The sequence below is a fragment of the Haemorhous mexicanus genome, chromosome 2 (assembly GCF_027477595.1).
Source record: "Haemorhous mexicanus isolate bHaeMex1 chromosome 2, bHaeMex1.pri, whole genome shotgun sequence".
NCBI classification, from domain to species: domain Eukaryota; kingdom Metazoa; phylum Chordata; class Aves; order Passeriformes; family Fringillidae; genus Haemorhous; species Haemorhous mexicanus.
In genome coordinates this window covers 3,055,603-3,077,010 of record NC_082342.1, presented here as the reverse complement: position 1 = coordinate 3,077,010, position 21,408 = coordinate 3,055,603, and the positions used below count along the sequence as shown (strand labels likewise).

Here is a 21,408-nt window from a genome sequence, read left to right as displayed (position 1 = left end):
TTTCTACAACATTAATAATCCAAGCAAAGTGTTGCACAGCACTAGAAAATATGAAATTTGTACTTGCTTCTCTCTAATAAAGGAATTCCACTAAAATAATGTTCCTCTGAAATTTAGCAACATTTCAATGACATGAGATCTTCGATTCAATTTTCTGGATAAGAAGACAAATATTTGGCATCCATGAGCTCGGGGGCAGAAGATCTTGGAACCAGACATCATAGCCTTCCTCCTGAAATCTCAAGTCATTATCATTAACTCAAATGGCTTTTAGGGAACTTAGGCCAAAGCCTGAACTTTGAATTTATGTTAATTCATTGCTGGGAAGGAACAGTGGTAAGAATTCACTCCATAGTTACCAGACCTTGTCAGCACTTTAAGTTGATCAAAGACCTTACTTGTCCCTATTCCCCAGAATCCCAGTATGAGAGCTTCAATTCCTAATTATCTTTCTCCCAAGAGATTTTTCAGCATCAAAAACATTAGAAAAAAAGCTGTGTTGCATCTACAGCCCAAAACCCCACATTCCTTGTCACCATTACCCTCATGAGCTATGATTCATTATCTAATCTTTCATCTTCCTTTTCAAGAAGAATTTGTTTATGAAGGAGACCATAGAAAAGCAGCTTCTCAAATGTCCAGTCTCTCTCAATCTTCACCATTCTTAACTATTTGTGGTCCACACCATTCAAACCATTCACTTATTTATCATTATCCTGGGGATAAAAATCCCTATGTCCTGCTGATAATCAGAACTTTGCTGGCTTGGCCTGCAGAGCTGGTAAGAGCCTAAAGCTCTTCCCTGCCCTTCCTTGATAATGAATTCCCACTTCTTAAAGAGAGGACTTCTACAGTGCTTTGTATGATTTAGCAGGGATTCCCTAACTACTGTTCAATGCATATACAGCACCTGTGATATATTTTCAATATGTTTATAATACTCTGGCACTGCTTCTTTTCACCAAACAGCTAGAACAAGACTAGTCCTCTCAGTATTTAGCTATGAAACCAAAGCTAAACCAGGGAGAAACTGAGATGCAATGCAAAAAAGTAACTAAAAAACTGGAAAAAATTACCTCCTCTTTATTTCTCCCCCATATAACCTATTTTGTTACAGTCTGAAAATCCTACTGTGCTGCCTCTTAGTCTCAAAAAGCATTCCTCAGCAGTGCTGTCAATTCATCTAGAGCTAATTGAAGGAAATATTTCTGAGCAGTGTTTGTTGCCACAGCCTGTTCCTCTCTCACCTGAAGATTAAATAACTGCACTATTTGCACTATTTTGCTCTGCACAGCTTACAAAGCACAGCTGAAGCAGAATGAAATGCTGGTGAGCTGCATAGCTCAGTGGCAGTTTGACACTAACATCCCACAGCTCGCAGCAGCTGCTGATTTTTAACCTCTAACACCTTGGAAGGTGTCATATTTGTCTTTCTGGTCAATTAGCTTCCACTTTCTCTGCAGCAAGACTGACAAAAACATGGCTGAGGTACCTGGAAAAGCAGCTGTCTCTGCCTATCCTCCCCAGGAACTGAAGTGGTTTTGCTGAGGTCCATCTACTGCTGGACACCCCTGCCCACTCCAGACTTCTAAACGGACTTCAAGTATTTTCAAGATACTGTAGTAAAATGCATTATCTGCAGGGGCTTTTTTTATCCCCATGAACAGATGCACCCACCCTCAATAATTCCTTTTCCCTCCATCCTTTGGTGCAGAAGAAAGCAAAGCCTGCAGTTACACTTGTGCTTCCAAGGTAGGCAGAGCTCCACTTGCAGCTTCCAAAGGGAGCTGCTCCAAGGCACTTCCTGCTCCTGGGCACTCCGAGGGATCCGCCTCCCAGCAGGGCTGGCTTTCAAACAGGCACAACCAGATTCCCCAGGCACAAAGTAATCAATTTGCCTGTCTCCTGCAGGAGTTGCAGAAGGCAGTTTCTCTCTCACTCTACCTACCACTCCTAAGGATGATCACACTTGGATGACGATGGAAGAATTAGAAGCAGGAGGAATGAAGGAAATACTACATGGAATGTTACTCAAGACAAGTTGCCTAGGGAATATTCTGGAAAAATGTTTTTTGGGATTATACTGAAGCTTAACCTCAGGAGTTCCTGTGTAAAGGGTAAAAGCCACCAGCACAGGATTCAGAGGTAAATAATCTTCTCTTACTTAATGTTTCTAAATTTGCAAATATCAGAAAAAGGCTTTGTAGTGGGATTTAGAATGGAAATGTGCCTAAGTGTCGAGACATAAAAATAATAGATGTCTGTCTTGCAAAGAGTTAGGTATTTCTGTGGGTGAATATGGACTCACAGCTCTGCTGCTCTTGCACAGGAACACCAGGGTTTGAGGCAAGTTTTGTGCAAAAAAACCCTTCTTTTGGGAATACATCAGTTATCTTAAAAGACAGACCTTGATTTTAATTTTCCAAATCAGCTGAGCTTCATCTATAGCAATTTTCCATGTTTAAAAACCTGTAGGAGGTATATATCAAAACATACTTGAAAGCACAGCAGAGTGGCTGTTAGTTTATCATATTAAGTTTGCTGAGTAAGAAGCTTTCATCTATAAAATCATGCTTGGCTTATTTCAGTTTCACATGAAGTATATATGAATTGTCTTAGTGTAACAAACGTACCTCATGCAAGAAATAAAGAGAAAGTTGGCACCTACTGCTTTTAGATCAAGTAGGATTTTTCTAAGCAACTGGAGAGCTTTTCAACTTTAAGAGTCAGGGGAAACAATGTGGAAAGGGAGTGTTATGTGTGCGTTGGCACAACTGACATCTACAGCTCAGGGACAATATTTCTCTTAGAAGCCACTTCTGCCAGAGAAAAACAAAGTCTGAATGCTATGGAAGTTCCTTGACCTGTCTTTAAAATCACAATTACTGAGCAAAGAGGGGGAAAAAACCCCAACAGAAACCAAACCAGTATTAAAAGTTTACTTTGCAATACAAAATCTGTAAAAATGTCTCAGATGCTACTTTTGGGGTTATATTTATTTAGAATCAGTGATCACAACCCTAAAATTTTGTGTCAGATCTGCATAGTGTCCATCAAAATTAATGAAGAGCAAAGCATCCCTAAGGTCAAAATATTAACAGCATCAGAACAATCTCCATGACTGAGAGCAGCTATAGGAAAATGAATCTTTATGGGAATGGTTTACCTACGACCAAGCTTAGTCTTTAAGGCTACTTCAAGAAGTCCTAGCTTTAAGGGATGGAATTAGCTGGGAAAACAAAGCCAGAACCTTTGAAATTGACTGCAGTCTAAACAAGGGGAAAGAACAATGCCATATTCTTCACTCTACAGTGAATCTTCTGTTTTAAAAAAGCTGCTCTACCCTTTTTCCATTTGGAATTTTTATCTCTCATCCATTAACCTTTATCTTGAGCAATCCTGTGGACAGCCATCACAAGGATGTTTTATTCCAAAGAAGTGAGGCCTCAGCAGATGCAGCCGGAAAAACTTTGTCTCTTTATGCTTTGCTTATTTTAACATCCACAAAAGTCAAACTCCTGACCTACACACAGGCAAAAATAAATGACTTGTCTGCTTGTTTTGCTTGTTCCTTCTTCTTCAATTATTGGCAGTTCACAAGGTTTTTGAGGAAGTCATGGAAAATATAATACTTCATACTTTTAACAGACAAAGAGAACAACAGACCAAGAATTTAAGTGGCCCATGGAAGGCACTCTTGATGAAGTTCTGAGCCTGCTCTATCAGATAATTTTTTGCAGACTGCCTTCCACATGGAAGTGTTAACAGATCTTCAAGCACATTCTTCTTTAGCATTTTAAGCCCCTGCCCCTTCTGGGTTGCCCCTGTCATTTAATGACAAACCTGTCAGTAAATTCTGATGGTTAACATGTGGCTCCTTCTCAAATTAAGGGACTTAATTTCAATTCATGCCTTCAGTTCTTATGCAAAACAATACTTTGACTGTTATGGTTAACTATAATTAGAAAAAGGTGAATAAAGTGCTACAAGATTATTGGCCTGCTTTCATGCAACTAGAGGGAATTATAGGAGACATTTCAATAAGTCAACACTTTCCCTAGACAGTTCCTCCAGGTCACTTTTAAATAAGAGAACAGTTAAAACTAAGATTCTAAACTCCTCCTGTTAACAATATCTCTAGGCAACTTTAGTCTCACATTAGCTTTTGAACTTGTCATAAGAACAGCAGTTATATTTTGTTTCATTTTCTTAAGTGGCCTCATTCTCACCACAGGTCTGAATCATATTCCTATTTACTGAAAACGTTTCGTGACACACTGCTCTGCTATCAGTTCAGTCCCACCTCTTAGTCAAACAGGCTGCAGCCAATGATGTCTGAGCTCCCCTAAAGCAAGTTATGTTGAGCTTCCAGATGTGTAATTCCAAAACAAATGACAGTAAGTGATATAACAATATATTTTTGGACAAGATTAAAAAAAAAAAAAAAAGTGAATTGGTTTCTTATACTCTATTTCACCTTGATATATCAAACCATAGGCAGATTCAGTATAGTCAAACTGCCTGTATGTTTTTTTAAAAAAAAACTGCCTTAACATTTATTACAGGTGAGTTCCAAGGCTGTGATAGGCAGCTTTGTGGTCTGACAGAGATGAAATGGGAATGTAAAGCAGATAGGAGGGTGCACAGTACAAATTCTGAGTCTGCACTTCTACTGTCAGGATGACAAATCTCTCACACCAGCTAGAGCAATACAAAGCTGTTAAGTAAGAATTCAAACTACATATCCTATTAAATGGAAACAATTCCACCTGTACTTTATCCTGCTGCAGCCCTTTCTCTTGCTCCTATTTTATTTTCAAGTACTGCTTTAAAATATATCAATATTTGGACCTTAATGAAGTGATCTTTGGGCAAAGAAGATCATGACTTTCTTTTTAGGGTTCTGTGACCTCTAGGTTTGTGAGGATTCCTAAAGAACACTACTGACAGCAAATCTCTGGTTAAACAGGTGAAAAAAAATCACCATCAAAACATGAAGTTCTTACCAATTACAGAGAATTAGCTGCAGACTAAGTGACTTGCAGAGTGAGATCATTGCTTTGTCAGTGAGGTGCAGTATCCATCACCCTCACTGGGATCTATGTCAGTGCAAAAGCATGAACTCCTCACCTTCTATAACCCAAAGTATCAGCAGGAATGTCTGCAGACATGGAAATGCTGGGAGATGCTTTTCCTCCAGTCTACATCTGCAGCCACACAATCATAACAAAGATGTCAGAACTCCAAGGAACAAGCTCAGATTTGCAGCCGATTCACTCTTTGTATCTTTGAACCAAATACTTCAAAAATAGCAAAACACCAATGCAACACAGATATATCTCCTACAACACTGACTGTGTTACAGATTAGTGGTTAAAGGCTCAAGAACATCTTGAGTCTCTTCTCCCTCTCTCCATGTCTCTTGAAAAACTCACTCCAGAGCAGCATGATTTGGCTCCACTTTTCCAGCAACTTTGGCCTAATTCTTCCCCACCTTATGAATTTTTTGAATACTCAGGTCTGCTTTACTGTATTTGAATTTCTTGGTTTTACTCAATATCCACATTTCTCCACCTCCCACAATCCATTTCACATTAATTAGAGAATTCCCAAGCTATCTTGCTTCAAATGCAGCATTTCTATTCTTGTACATTCTGGTAATTTTGGTTTCCCTGGGGAAGTCTTGTGGCAGTTTTTACACAGTGATAGGACAAGGCTGAAGTGTTTTAAATGCAAGAGGAAAGATTTACATCTCATGTTGGGACAAAATTCTTTATGTGAGGGTGGGGAGGCTCTGGCACAGGTTGCCCAGAGAGAAGTTGTGATCATCCCCTTTGCTGAAACTGTTACTGATTTTGCACTATCATCTCATCTGTGGCATATTTTTAGGCAGAGGAAGCTCTCTGCCTTTGGTATTTTCTTGTTGAACCACTCCCACACTTTCCACAAACAGAAACTTGAATGTACAACTATATTTAAGTATGTTTTTCCAAGGTCTTATCTTAGAACAGAGATGCTTAAGAGGATGTTTTCATCCAACCACCTTGTGTCTTATAATCCTTGGTTTAATAAGTATGTTTGTTTACAAGGTATTTAAGTTAAAGGAAACTTTACAAACAAGGAGAAACTAAATCTAACTTACAACAAGATGTCCTAGTTTAGTGACCTCAGATTCATCTTTGAGTAACAGGGCAAGATTTCAAAACACCAAACCAAGTGCCTTCTTTCCTTGTGAGAACATGAGAGAGCACAAACTGAATTTCAACTCAAAACACCAGCTTTCCCCAAAGACTAATGTAAGGATTTTAAACTATATCCATTTAAATAGTATTTGTGTCTCACTAATTTTTTGTTGCTAGCTTAACACATTTATGCAGTAATCAAGCTCCAGAGTATGACTCCAAGATTGACTCATTGCCATTGTGCTCAGAAAAAAGTTAGATGGGTTTCTTGGCACCACATGACAGAGTTGTAACGAAATTCCACTGCAGCTTGGAAATGAGTAAGAATAATAATTTAAAAAAATGTTTAGGATTACATGTAACATGAAGTTCCCTTGGGACTGATTGCCTGAAAGTCTACCCAGTGTCCTTAACTGACTCATAGTTAGGGGTCAGGAAAACAAGCCTACTCTTATTTTTGGTGCAATCATTTAAAAAAACCCAAACAAAAAAACCCTCCCAAAACCAAAAAAACACACTAAGAAACAAAAATCCAACAGTTTCAGCAGAGGCAAAGAAGGCAGCATGAGCCAGAACACAGATCATAGATACCAAAGAGCTCTTAAAGAGAGGATTCTGTTCCTTGATTGCCTGCAAGTCGTCTTCTCTAGAAGATACTAAATCCAAGGTGAGGTGGCAAATTGTATCAAAGATCAAATAGAAACAGAGCCTTTGCCAACAGGCATTTTAATCAAAGTGCTGAATGACTAAGAAATAGTGAACAAAAGCAGAAATTAAAATGAACAGGAGGCTTTGCTAATTTGGGGACCGGGGAAGAAATAAAACAATTCAGCAAAGCCAAATTAGAAGACATTAAACCCGAGTACAACCAGAAACGAGAATTCCATACAATTAACTTTCCTACTTCACGTATCTAATTATGTCTTTTAACTTAACGTAGCCCAAATCTTATTTTTGGATGTTGGCTCCATGTTTCCTGGGTCTACTGATAAATTTATCAGACAGGTGGAAGAACATTCTATGTGGTTGCTTTGCAATTAAGCAAGTGGACCTTTCAACTTACCTTTTTTTTTTTCAAATGCAGAAGATAATATAAAAAATTTCATTTCTGTCAAACTCATTATCTTTGAGTTCTAGACATATTTTATCGTGATGACAGATTCTAATGGTGGTCCAGCTACCAGGATCTGTTATTCCCCTAGTCAGTGTGCTGAGGTAATTGTCTTCATCAAGATTTCCCCAGTCACACATGGCATCTGTTTAAATGGGGAGATTCACATAACCCTGTTCCTGAGAAGCAACACAGTCAGGTTATCAGAAGGCAAAGACTCTTGCAATACCCTTAAAATATATTTGACAAGGATGTGAAAATTGCATTTCTGAACCTGCCAACTATATATAACTATAGATGGCTATAGATAAAGATGCTTCAAAAAGAACAAACTTAATTACCAAGGGGTTTGCATGATGATAACTGCAATGGGCAGTGAATGTAGGGGCCACACTAAGTCACCAGAGTGCTTTCAGTCCACATACTCCATAGAATGGGCATTTTCTCCCTTTACTGACAAAAACTTCAAGGAAAGTGAAGTGCTTTCATCTCAATCAAAAGAAAAACAGGATGTGCCCCTATATACTAACACACAGGACAAAACAAGGACTCAGTAAATGAACAGAGCTTGTTGTGGAACACTCAAGAAGCCAAGCCAACAATTTCCAAGGTTATCTCTGTCATGAAGACATCCTCATTTCTTTGAAACCAGCGTGTGTTCCAATTGCCAGTATAATCAAGCACAATTATTGGCAAGCCTGTTCAGTAGCAGGCTTTGAAGGCAAGCCCAACAGTAGAGAAGATAAGAAACTAAGATTCAATTGCTTGCATTCCAGTCTTTTGTGAGACTGATCTTTAAACAAGAAAAAAAACCCTCCAGTATTTTCTGCAACAATATATGCAGATTTGTTTTGCAGTTCTGTGAGGTTCCTCCCTCCAGCCCAAGGAACACAGGCTATTTTGAGAGCAATGCACCAGTTCTCTTGGACACAAGAAATTCTTGTCACCTCACAGCATAAGCATTAATGGTGCCCTTAGAACTTCCTTGTAATCCCAGGTTTGCACAGCCCTGCTAAATTAGCATGGGTCAGCAGATGTGTGAGGCTGGACTAGAACAGATTTTCAGGTCACTTCTCTGAAGCCCTGTTTAGCAGCCCTGGGTCCTTTCACATGCCCCAGGCTGAACTTTCCCTGTTGGTGGTGCCAAGCAGCTCTGGAACATTCCTGAAGAATGTTATCTGGGAGAAACTGCCTGACTTCTGCCATGGGGACATCCACTGAAAAGTTCAGTAGTGGAGAAGCATTACTGTCATGAAATGAACACATTTTGCATTTTCCTCACCCCAGGGTAACACTCTCCAATAAATAACTTGCAGACTTGTCTGATCACAAGTCTTCTCTTCATGTGAATCAACAAACATTAAATTCAAATATTAAGGCATTAAGAGGAAAAAAAAAACAGTAAGGAAAATCTGCACTAGGGTTGAATATCAACATTCTTTCTCATGACTGACCTCTGAAGCATTTCAAATTTTGTTTTTCAGCTAATCCTCCTGCAGAAAGCTAGATTTAAGTCTGTGAAGATGTGTCCACACTGCTCAACTCCATGACTTATACAAAAATCTATTTAGAGACTTTAAATATGCATAGGAGAGCAGAGATATCTCAACAGTATCATTTGGAATTGTTCAAAGAGAAGAAAATCATTTGCATATTGACAGGTTACTGGATAGACCCTTTGCAGTTTCTAGAAATGCATCTTTTGGATACTATTAAGAAATCCTACATTTGCTTCCTAAGAAAAAAAAAATCTGTAGAATCAGGGTTTAATAAGAGTTGCACCTATTTAATGCTTCTATTTCAGAAAACAGCCCTAAAAGCTCTGAAAGAGCCAGAAGATACCACTGTGCTGGTTAACCTTTATGCTTGAACAGCCCTTTGAAAGCCACACATCTGATTGAACCAGAAGACCCTAAGTAAAAAATCCCATAATCTTGTAGCCCTGAACATATTACTTCTTACTGAAATCTTCCATTCTTGATCACAGTCCAAGGAAATAATTTATGTAGAGTTTGAGAAAAATACCTTCTTCCCTATGATTAAAAATAGCTGAACTTAGTTTCCATTGGGCGTGTTTTAAAAAATATCTTGCTTTTAATTATCTCTCCAGTAAAGCTTGCACAACAGCTAGGGAATAAAATGAAACTATATCTGCTTTCTGTTAAATAAGAAACAGCACTGAATTGTAGCCCACTGTGGTTCACAATGCACGTTTGCATCAATTTTATAGAGAATGTAAATGACAGTGTAAGAGTAGATAACAGTAATTCAAAAAGGCTTAGAAAATCTTTATGCTGCATTAGTGATATGGATTCAACTCCATAAAAACTCAAACATAAAACATTAACTTATTTTCATGCTAAATTATTAGAGTTCTTAAAGAGTTCTGTTCTGTTTTGTTGTAGCTGCTTCAGTTACTGTCTAACTCCCCAGGCAAGGAAAATGGTGAAAGGTTTTTGAGAGTGGCCAAATTTATAATCTTAATTCACGCCAGAATGCTGATTCATTACAAAGTCTGTCTCATCATCTCAAAAACTGAAATATTTCCTACTGAGAATCCAAAAATGGCACAGCCACACTCACTCCTATTTCCAAAAAGATTTACAGCTTGATTAGTTTTCATCAAGTAAAGAGTAATGATAAAATAACTGGAGTTACTTCTCTCTTCTTCCCCAAAATAAAAGTCCTCTTCACATTTCCCTAGTCTAAATCACAAATACCACAAAAATGGCCTTGGGCTGCAAATCACAACTTGTTCAGAATACCCTCCCATTCCAAGTCATTGCTACTTTTACTTTGGTGCAGAGGGAAAATGTAAATGTTCTGGAAAAGCTCCAGAACTACTTTTCATATATACATAGAACCACTAACATTGGTTGTTGTTACATTTTGATTACAGTGCAATGAAACAAACCAAACAAAAAAGATACTGGAATTAACTTCCTGTGTTGCAAGAGGGGAGGAAAAAAAAAAACCCAGGAAAGAATCCTGACCACAAAAGCCATGAGAGACCGTCTGCAAGAGCTCAGACTGAGGGCTAAGGAACTACAGATGGGTGGGGAAAACAATGGGGCAACTGTACAAGAAGAGGAGCAGGAAGAGTTTGAACAGCAGGCCATTATTTATGAAAAAGAGCCCATAACTGAAAGGCACTTGCACGAAATCCAGAAGCTTCAGAACGAAATTAATAACCTGGTGGAAGAAGTCAATAAATTCAGCCAACAACAAAAAAGCCTCGTGTCTTCAATGAGAAGATTCAGCGTTCTCAAGAAGGAATCTAACATAGCGAGGGAAATCAAACTGCAAGCAGAACACGTCCGCAGAGGTTTGGATGAGCTGTCAAAAGCAGTGAGGAAAGCTGAGAACGAGCACGGGCCGGCCCGAGCCACGGTGAGGATCCTGGCGGCCCAGCACGCCTTCCTGTCCCACCGCTACCTGCAGGCCATGCTCTCCTACAACGAGGCCATCACCGCCAAGCAGGACAAGTGCAGGACCTTCATCCTCCGCCAGCTTGAGGTGGCTGGGAAAGAGGTGTCTGAGGAGGAGGTCAATGACATGCTCCAGCAAGGAAAATGGGAGATTTTCAATGAAAATCTGCTCACTGAAGTCAAGATTACTAAAGCTCAGCTGTCAGAGATTGAGCAGAGACACAAAGAACTGGTCAATCTGGAGAACCAGATCAAAGATGTGAAAGAACTCTTTATCCAGATCTCCCTTCTGGTGGAGGAGCAAGGGCAGATGATCAACAACATAGAAATCTACATGAATAACGCTCAAGAATATACTCAAGCATCTAAAGAAAAGTTTGGGCTTGCAGTCAGGTATAAAAGAAGAAACCCTTGCAAAGCAATTTGCTGCTGGTGTTGTCCATGCTGCAGATGACAGCAGAAATGAACTGTTTGAAATATCAGTGGTTCCTCCACACCAAACTGATCTTGGAAAGCCCTCTTGGGATCCCTCAACTGCTTCACTTTTCTTCCCATTTTCCCTTCAGCAGAGCTCTCAGGAAAAACTGCATCCATCTTTCAAGAAAGAGTAAAGAATTTTATGGTTTTCACAGAAATACGTGAACTACAGGAAAGGATCAAAGGATGAAAGTGACATTTTTTTTGGTTCTTATATTAGAAGTTCTAAAGTTTAGTTTGGTTGTTCAAACTAAAACAGTGTGGCAACAAACTCCCTGTGCTGTTGGGAGGCATTGAAAATATTGTTAATCTCAAAGACAGGATTCATGAAAAAGTTTTACTTACTTTTCACAAAATAATAATAAGTATTTTTAATTGCCTTGTGTTTTTTTAGCATTTATATTTACTTGCTCAAATTCTAAACAGTTTTTTTCCCCAGGAATCTAAAATTCTACTAAACAAATCTCCACACATAAAGCAGACACCATTAGTAACAATCCAGAATGGGATGCCTAAACCCAACAAGAGGTCAGAAAACTTAGAGTAATGTTTCAATACTACATCTATAGGAAAAGTTCATAAACTTTTCATAAATTGACACTGAGATACTTATATTATTCAGCTCTACAGGCAGAGACCTACCAGGACAGGGGAATATGATCCTTAATTACATACTCACAAGGCACATTATTAATGCTGCCTGTCCTACCTAAATACACAATCACATTTGCAGTCTCACTTTTGCTTGCACAAAAATTAATGAAAAAATAGCACTCCATCCTTACACCCCCTACTCCTCCCCCATAATCTAGAAGCTGAAAATTATTTAGGTTGGAAGGAACCTCCTGCAACCAATAGCTCTCCATGCAATTGGACAGACAATAGCAATGTAACTGAGACAAAAAAGTTCTTTCCAAAAAGAAATTTTCAACAAAAATCCACACTAAAGCCGAACAGCAAACCAGAAATGTATTCCTGAACTGCTTTGTGCTGGGCAAAGACATTTTATTTGGATAGCCAGAGAAGGCAGAAAAACTGCACTGCAATTCAGCAAGTGAACTGGATGTCTTTAGTTGCACGTAGTGGGGAAAAAAAAATAATCTACAAAGTCATTTTCACATTGTGGTATTCAGAAATAGTTGGATTCCTTCCATCCCAGATTAAAACTGCAACGGAAATTAACTGCTATCGAAATACAATCAAAGCTCTGAACCTTAAAGTAAAAAATACTATTTACACAGTAGCAAAAAAAAAATAAATGTAGATGATGACATCACTGAAAAGATTTCATTAAATCCTCTCCCCTTAACTGCATATATTAAAAATACCTTTATGTTCCAAGGGCAGAGTAGAAATAAGCCAATAAACAAGGGCTATACTTCCAATAGTGGAATAAAACTCAAGTTTTCAAAAATCAAGTTTTAATACGTAGAAAAAGAGCTGCCTGATTAAGTAATTTCCAGATGTAAATTGGTAAGAAACAGGCAAAGCATAAAACACACTGAAGGAGACCTGGAAAGTGAGAAAGACTTGTGGAAAACTTTTCCTTGATAAAGGGGTACTATTAACTGAAAATAAATAGTATGAAATAATAGTATGAGCTACAGTTTACACTGAATTTGATACTGAGCATTCAGAATTATTAGCAGCAGAAATTTGCAGTAATCACTAAAGTAACTTTCCAGTGGTTTCAGTAGTTACATAAATATGCAGAAAACCAAACAAATTAAAGCCCAGCTGCAAGTGTTCTATGAAGAAAAGTGAAACATTAATAGCTATAATCCCTTATCACCAAAATAACAGGTAGAAAGTAGCTTTCTCCTGACAAAATACCTGCCCAAAAATCTTCTTGGTATAAAATATCAGTCACAGCACATGGACTTGGATTTCCTCTTGCACATGCTCCATGTCAACTTAAATTAAAAAAACCCACAACCAAAACAAACACTCCAAACAAACGCAACTAATCCCAAACAAAACCAGCATTTGCCTGCTAATATGATGTCTGTGTGCTCCCTTCTGGTAAAATAAAGGACAAAAATAATCCTAAGTGAAGAAAAGTTAAACTTGTATCTAAGTCTTGAAGATGCTGCCAGAAGAATTTACCCATAAACATAAATAAAGTGATAACACTGAACAATAAAAAACCCCAAATGACAAGTTTAACGTCTCTAAGTGATCTATACCAAGAGACAGAAAAGACAATACTATCACATTTGAAGAAAATTGTCTTAAAATGATTCTATGACACCTCATGGGCAGCAATAAATAACAACATGGGAGAGCAGCAATTAAATTTGTACAAAGTATCACACTGAACATCAGATTTCTCATATTCCCATATTTCTGTAAGGTAGAGTATTTAGCACCAATTTTATGTCCACATTGTGCAATTCAGCCTATTCTGCATATATTAAAATACACTAATTAAAAAATGTAGCAAGGTACTAGGGAACTTACTGCTACATGGGTAGCAAGTATCTCATTATTAAAAAAAAAAACAAAACCAAAAGACCCACAAATGCAATCTGAACATTAAAATTAATACAATATTAAAAAAGGCTAACTTTCAGCATAAATTTGGAAATCTGACAACACAGGAGAGAGTTCTTAACTCAAGAGGCAGGCTCACACGGGAGCATAAACCAAAGAACTACTGGATCCCTCCACAGAATTGGGATACTGCAAAAGCAAATTCTGATCAAAGGCTTGAATTTGAATCTAATAAAAGGTAATATCATCAACAAACTTGGTTTAGTCACCATTAGAGCAATTAATAAATACATTCTGCCTTCTGATTAGCTACTGATACAAAAAGCAGTATCAAGATCCAGGGGAGTGAATGAGTTCTCTGCAGGTCCAGTCAGCCACACAAATATAACACCATTATAGGATTATAGAGATTTCTACCCCCCAAAAAAAAACAAGCAACAAAACCAAAATACAACCTCAAACCCCTCAGTTGTATTTAATTAAAAACCACAGCACAGCTTTCCACAGTCACAGCTGCATTTTCATTTGAGTTAAACTAAGCTGGCTTTATTGCCTTGCCTGTGCCAGTAACATGGAGAGCAGTGAAAGGTAAAATCTAATCTATTTTCAACATAGACACCATTACTTTGCTGAACTACCCTACACTTCATCAACACAATTATCCAGGCTCAGCTTCAAATCAGCAGAGCATCACAATTTCTTAAAAATAAGAGGTCTCTCCTCTTACCTGTACAGATTCTTTATGATAGCACAGGGATGTTGTGCAATTTATGCTTTATGGAGGTCTTATGCTCACCAGACATAAAGATATTGACTTAAAAAAACATTTTAAACTTTCAGAGTTTATTTTTTAACTTCAGAAGCATATTTGTTAGCAAATATTTTTGGTGTGGAATTTAAAAAAATATGTTCTTTCCAATACTTCTACAAACCTTATTAAACAGAGAAAAATCAGAAAAATCAGGTGCCCAATACAATTAAAGCAAGCCTCCTTTAATGAGACTTTATTGATCATATATCAGCAGCACCATGTGTTAAGTGAACAAGACATTTATTGCTGAGACATCACCCTATTACTGAGTATAATCAAGCATTTACCATTTAATGAATTGATGTAGGCATAAGTAGCAACAATATTTTTGCATCATGTTGCCACACCAAATTTGTAAAGCTTTTAACCTAGCATTTCAAGTAACATTAGAATTTTAAAGCATTAATCCCACCTTGTTATTTTTCCATAGCTAATAAAAAAGGAGAGAAATAAATATCCCTGAGAAGGATAAAATAAAACATAAACCCATTAAGCTAATTGCAGTATTGGTTAGTGCTAAAGTTACAGCAGTATTAGTCATAAATATAGATCCTTAGGTCTAAATTCACCCAATTTCACATTATTAGGAGAACATTTGTTATGCTACTTACACTAACACAGGTTTTCCTGATATCTTAGGGCTTTTTAACACTTCTATCATGGCTTGTTTTGTTTCTTCCATTCTTTCAATGTCACTGGAATCCACCACAAATATGACACCGTAGGACTCAGCATAATAATTCCTCCAGATATTCCGGATTCGTTTTCCACCTCCTAAATCAAAGATGGTGACTTCAAAGCGTCCCTGTTTAAGATTAATTTTGGAAAACCCAACTGTTGGAGCCACATCTTCAGGAGACTCTGTCAAAGAAGAAAGCCTTCAGTTTAAAGAGGATTTTATAGTGGGATTTGTGTAGCAAAATTCACATTTTAAAAACACGGAGCAAATTCTCCTTGTTAAATATTGCTGAGCACATTTTTGCTTACGTGAAGATTTCCCCTCTCCTCGGGGAATTGTAAATTAACTAGTCTCTCAGCTAGTTACTTTACATTAATTTAGACAGGAGCACTGGGGGAGTGGGAAGCGGGGAGTAAAGAGAGGGCCCAAAAGGCAGATTTCAGTATTTCACACCACAGTTCCATTGCAGTGGTGGTTCTGTACTGCATTTTCACTTCCACTCATTTCCATGATAGTAATTAAACTTTGAGAAGGAAAAAAAACAAACCAGTCAATGCACTATGACCTGGGAACCCTTGTGTTCTGCCAAATTTATATTTTATCCTTCGTGGTTGCCAAAACAGCTTCAGAAGTTCAAACTGACGGGCTGAGGTGAAATGACTGAAACCATGTTCTTCTGAGATGTAAATTACTTGATTCCCTTTATTCAAGGTCAGGTTTTAGCCTTTGTTTGCTTATTTTTATTTGCTGCTTTTTTCTAATTTGCCCTGCAATATGCTAAAAAATGACAGATTTCTATTTAATACTTTTGCTTCCTGTCTCCCTTTCCTGAAGGCAAAGAAAGCCTGGCCTCACCTCACACCACTAAGCTGTGCCTGCAGGGCTGAGATAATTGGATCTCTGTTTTCTGCAGCTGGGGAGCACAAGGCAGGAGAAACATGGAAAATACAGCTTATTGAGAGGAAAAAAAATGAAAGCCTGCCTAAAAGCACTGAGCTCTGAGGAGCATTGCAGAAACTGAGTCCTCACCAGCCTTCTGCTCCTACCCTTAAGACAGCCAAGATGGGCATTCAGAATATTTAAGCCCTGAGGAACACTCAGGGAAATCAGAACTATCTTTTCCTTGAGTTTCCCTTTAGAAATACACATCTTTATCTCACTTGTTTCCCCTGAAAAATAGGAATTTTAGAAATAACAGTTACATTCAGAGGGTAAAGATAGTAAAGGTGGTATTCAAATAGAATGGAAGGCTAAATTATGAAACACTCCTGTTTTCAGGGCAAAGATGGAGAAATAGGAGAGAATACTCATGATTTTATTTGTGCTTTAGCAAGTCTGTGAACTTACATAACACAAGTAAACAAACTCGAGGTGGAGTCTCCAAGTCTGCCAAAACACTACTAAGTAAACTCCTGTTCTTGCACAAGATGAAAGTTATTTAGAAAGACAATCCCACAAGTGGAGGAAAACAATACAGAATTTTTGTTTTCATAAGTTTTATCTCAAATTATATCCTGCTTGCATGCACCAGGGCAGAGTACCCTTAAAAATCGAGTGGTCTCTTAATGGCATTTTTATTTATCATCATTTTCTCATTATAAATAATGATAAAAAATATGTAACACTAGAACCATCCTTAATGTTATACATACCAATTTCCTTTTTTTGGACCTTACATATACTTACTTACAACACTGATTTTTATATAAAGTTTACTGCTGTATGCACATTACTGGAATGGTCACCTGAAAGCAACTTCAGCACACGCACACAAGTAAAAAAAAGAGAAAATATTCAAGTCCAATGACTCTATTGTCCATTGTAGAGTTTTTATTAAAATGTGATATATATGGTATTTGGATGGTACAACCACCAACATTTTGTTTCAACAAGATGGGAGGGAGAGATACATTAAGACATGAAACAATATTTTCAGATTTAAATGATTCAAAATTAGGAATGGTACTCTCAGTGCTCCATTTGGATTATAAATTAATCACTTACCTCCTTGAATTCCTCGGACTGTAGCAGTTTTCCCAGCATTATCAAGACCCACCATTATTAGTGTCACCTTCCTCCATAAGGAGAAAAAACAGAAAGATATTTATTTTTTTTCCTCTATTCACTCTATTTTTTTAAACACATTCACAGCAAATTTACCACCAAATAACAGAAAGAAGAGGTATCAAAATACCAAGGCATTGTTACTATTGTGTGTCTGGTGTTTAATATGTCCAATGATCTGATTAGACAGAACAGCAGAACAAGGTAGGAAATTAAGTCTCCTATCATGGTCTAAGTTTCACATGAGACAATGATTCTGCTTTCAACTTGATACTTGCCAGCTGCAATTTAATTTCACAGTACTGTAAATTTTATTTGGTGTGGTCACGGTCCCTTTAACAGTTTCTGTAATTGCAGTTCCATTACCCTGTATTTTTACCATCTCTCTGCCTCAAAGTTTGTCCTGGATTAGAAAATTACTTCTGTCTTCATCAGCGTGTCTGAACAACACCTGTGTAGACAACACCAGTGCTGGAAATATGTGGGACTTACCATGCCTTTGTTTCTAGACTGTAAATGTGCAAGTGGTGCTAGGAATGCACAATTTATTAGCTAACTGGTATACAGGTTATTATTTTCCCAGGATAGGATTTTAAAAGCCACAGGAAAACCTTATTTATGTGTATATAACTCAGTTCTTCTTCCTGTTTACAAAGACTCACTGGTCAAATCCATTTGCTAAATTCTATGCCCCCTTAAGTGAAAGAATTCTAAAAAAACATTGTTATTTGCAGACTTGAAACTATACTATCAAATATGAAGTAATACTATCAAACATGAAGTATAATTTATACAAGTTCTTTCAGAAGAGCAAGAAACCTCTGAGAAAAGAACCCAGAAATTAAACTGTACTTTAGAATCTCAAAATCTGCAAGAGTAAGGCAAAAACCAAACAAACTTTACTTTGAGCAGCTTAGAGACTTTCTGTGATGGAGTGACCAGAGCAGTGGACAAAGGAAGGAGTAGAGATATAATTTATCATGACTTCTGTCCCAATTGGAGAGATGTGTTCAGTGGATGGAGTAGCAGGTAGATAAGGACAGTCACAGCCTGAGGGCTGTGGTGACAGCTCGGGGCCCCAGTGGACACCAGTGACCAGCAGTGCCCCTCAGAGGTCCGTACTGGGACCAGTGCTACTGACTATCTCCATTAATGAGCTAGAAAAGTTGCTGAAGGCATCCTCAGCAAGTTTGCAGATGAGTGGTGAGGCTGACACACCTGAAGGATGGAAAGCCACCCAGAGGGAACTGCAGAAGCTCAAGAAATGGCCCATGGGAATATCAGGAGGTTTAGTAAGACTAAGTACAAGTGCTGGGTCAGGGTATCAGCACATGGAGAAGAGCCAGTTCTTTCTCTGGGGAGAAAGAACTTGGGGTGCTGGTGGGTGAGAGGCTGGACATGATACACTGAATATGAAACAATGTATAAAACACAGTTTGGGAAGGTGAGAAATGTAAAATACTTTCCCATGTTTACCTGACAGGTTCCCTCCACCGTTTCAACCAGTTGCAGCAATTGGCCATTAGATTGAACATCCCTCTTCACCAGCCATCCAGAGCCACCCAAGCTGCAGGAATGATGTGGGCAGGCCAGAGCAACCCAAGGAGACTGGCAGAGAGACTTCAGAGCCAAGGTCTTTCTTGTCACTCCTAAAAAGAAAAAAAAAGGGACAAAAAATTAGTTAGGCACTCTGTAGAAGGAAGGCAGCAGCCTCCTGTTCAGTGTGTTATGTTCAGTCTTGTTATCTTTCCCTTTTCCATCCTCACACACTTCATCCACCCCCTCTTACAGATCTGTGCAGCCACCACACACTGCTTATCCCAAATAATAATGCCAGGCCACAGCACAGAAGGAAACTTGTAAGTTAGAGGAACAAGACACATCCAGCTACAAAATTTCAGCACTTGTCTCACCAACACATGCCACAGCCCTGCTGACTGACAGAGAATAAGGACCAATTTCAAGCATGAGTAAAACTTACAAGAATATAACAGGATAAAGCATTAAAAGCAAACAAAGAACATCCCTACCTACTAAGTGTATGCATTTAAGTGTCAATTTCTTTTGCACAAAAAGATCCCAGAGCAAGGAAGCTGTAGCTCTCTAGTGAGTATTTTGAGGAACTGGCAAAGATAACTAGTAAATGTCACTAAATTAAACAGAAGTACCAAGTACTGCCATCATTCCACTCTTCAAGCAGAAAGAAACAATATTCCTCTTTTTGACAATTACTGTAGCAGGTCTCCCAAAGCCTGCATCTTAAAATTTGCTTCATATTTTAAATTAGAGCTAACCTCAAACTAAGGTAACTTTAAATATGGCAAAAAGTGAATAATTAAAAATCATAGCAATCCTGATCAACTGCGATGGCTTAGATAATTTATAGAGGTAGGAACTGAACTCCTCCTGATCCTATGAAGTTCATTTTCAAGGATGCCTTTGCATGGGTCTGCTGTCATTCAGTGTCAGAACCAGGTCAGGTTTCATCCAAAGCAGAGACAACAGCTACTCTTTAAACATTTATGTTCCATTATCCTCAAGAATTTGAGAGGAGCTTCTCCATGGGAGAGCTGAGTGTATGAAGAGTAGAGAAGTTCCTAAAAAGAGCAAGATGATTACAACTGTTACAAGTATTAAAATCAAGCTCTAAAGAATACAAAATCATTTAAAAAAAAAACCAAAAAAACAAAAGCCCACATGCAGTGTGCTGTAGTGCCTCAACCCACAATCAAGTCCGAACAAAGCTCACTTTGAGAACAGAGCCACAGAAATTTCTAGGAAGAAAAAATGTAACAGCTCAGTGAACAAAATGTTCCATTGTAATTGTGTCAAATGACATAAATGTAACATTTTCAGAGCCTGAGCACCTCCACAGAGCAATTCCCACCCCATTATATAAAGACTATCTTTGCAAACTGTCACAAAATTGCTCTTGAGCCTATATATGGCCCAGAGCATTCAGATGGAATTCATGAGATGAAGAGAATTTATTCAAGAGTGAAAAGCAGAGAGCAGCTATGCCCTAGCTGAATCTTATTTAAATACAAAACCATAAAAGGGGGTGGGCAGGAATTGCCAAATTAGATAAAAATTTTAGGAAACAAATTATTCTAGGAGGAAAGGACATTCAACACTGCTGAAAATGTTGCAGTAGGGAGGCAAATCCCATTCTGCTATGCCAATTTGGAGAGACTGGATCTCTGAAATATGTACAGAACATATGTCAGGTATTTTATAGGGTGCACTAACAACATCCCAAACCTGTTCCAGATATTACATCTGTCAGCTTGCTGAGGTCAAACAAAACCAACAGGCCCAGAAACCTGTCAAACTTAGCAGTGAAGCCTGCACACCATCCAGCAGAGTACATTTAGTACATCACCTTCACTAGAGGCTTTTACAATACAGAATTTATTTCAGCCACATCAAGCTTTCACGTTCTTGGAAACACAGCTAAACAAATCATTTAGAGCTGACCCTCCTCACATAATTTAATTATTTAACTTCCTGCTGTAATGTTCCTTGTCTGAATGTCAGTTATAAGGGCACTTCACAGTGTTATATTTTGAACAGCAAACCGAGTGACTGAGCAGCAAAGTAGCTGAAAATTCAGCAAAAATTTGTGAACACCATCCTCTCTGCCAGAATTGAAGTTGAGAGCTAAATAAGGTGCAACAACTGTGACATCCTGAAAGCCCGAAGCACTCAAATCTTTGTGCGGAACAGCTTTAGGACCACCATACTTTCTGTAAAGAGTTGTAACTACAAGTCCAGCAGTTAAGAGAGCATCTGCACTTTCCGGCCACGTTCCCAACTTTCCTTTCCCGCTTCCAAGAGAGCAGCAACTCAAAAATCCCGCACGTGTCACTTGCTCCTCTCTTCCACTGTGGAAGCACTTTTTCGGCTTGTAAGCCCAACGCTTTCTACACAATCCGCTCTCTGAGAAGAAGAGAGTCAGCCCTCAGGCTGCCGAGCCCCCCGGGCCCTTCCCCGCCCCGCTCACCGCTGCCTCCGCCGAGGCCCCGCAGCTCAACGGCTGCGCGCGACCCGGAGCGCTCCGCCACGCACGGCCCGGCCCCGCCACGGCGGCGGCGGCCGGCGGGGACCGGCGTCAGCTGCGGGCTGCGCTGGGCCGCTCCCGGTGAGGCGCTCCTCGGGCGGGG

General features: G+C 38.7%; 2 protein-coding genes across 10 annotated transcripts in view; one reads left to right on the top strand and one right to left on the bottom strand.

Moving 5' to 3' along the window:
- ARL13B (ADP ribosylation factor like GTPase 13B) overlaps window positions 1–21,406 on the bottom strand; it is a 33,009-nt gene extending 11,603 nt beyond the window's left edge. For 2 of the 9 annotated variants that reach the window (XM_059871654.1, XM_059871659.1), the window contains exons 1-4: window positions 19,647–21,185; window positions 18,722–18,894; window positions 17,186–17,252; window positions 15,114–15,363 (exon numbers count right to left, since the gene is read on the bottom strand). In XM_059871654.1, coding sequence (XP_059727637.1) covers window positions 15,114–15,363; window positions 17,186–17,252; window positions 18,722–18,894; window positions 19,647–19,704 — 548 coding nt within the window. In that variant the 5' untranslated portion in view covers window positions 19,705–21,185. Of the gene's footprint in view, window positions 1–15,113; window positions 15,364–17,185; window positions 17,257–18,721; window positions 18,895–19,646; window positions 21,186–21,248 lie in introns of those variants that run through there. The other 7 variants (XM_059871667.1, XM_059871674.1, XM_059871700.1 and 4 more) reach the window with 6 other exon arrangements.
- On the top strand, window positions 1,870–11,577 carry STX19 (syntaxin 19). The gene is made up of 2 exons (XM_059871702.1): window positions 1,870–2,145; window positions 10,193–11,577. Exon 2 carries the CDS (start codon window positions 10,297–10,299, stop codon window positions 11,173–11,175), a length of 879 nt encoding a protein of 292 aa, XP_059727685.1. The 5' UTR covers window positions 1,870–2,145; window positions 10,193–10,296; the 3' UTR covers window positions 11,176–11,577.
- Window positions 21,407–21,408: the final 2 nt, after the last annotated feature.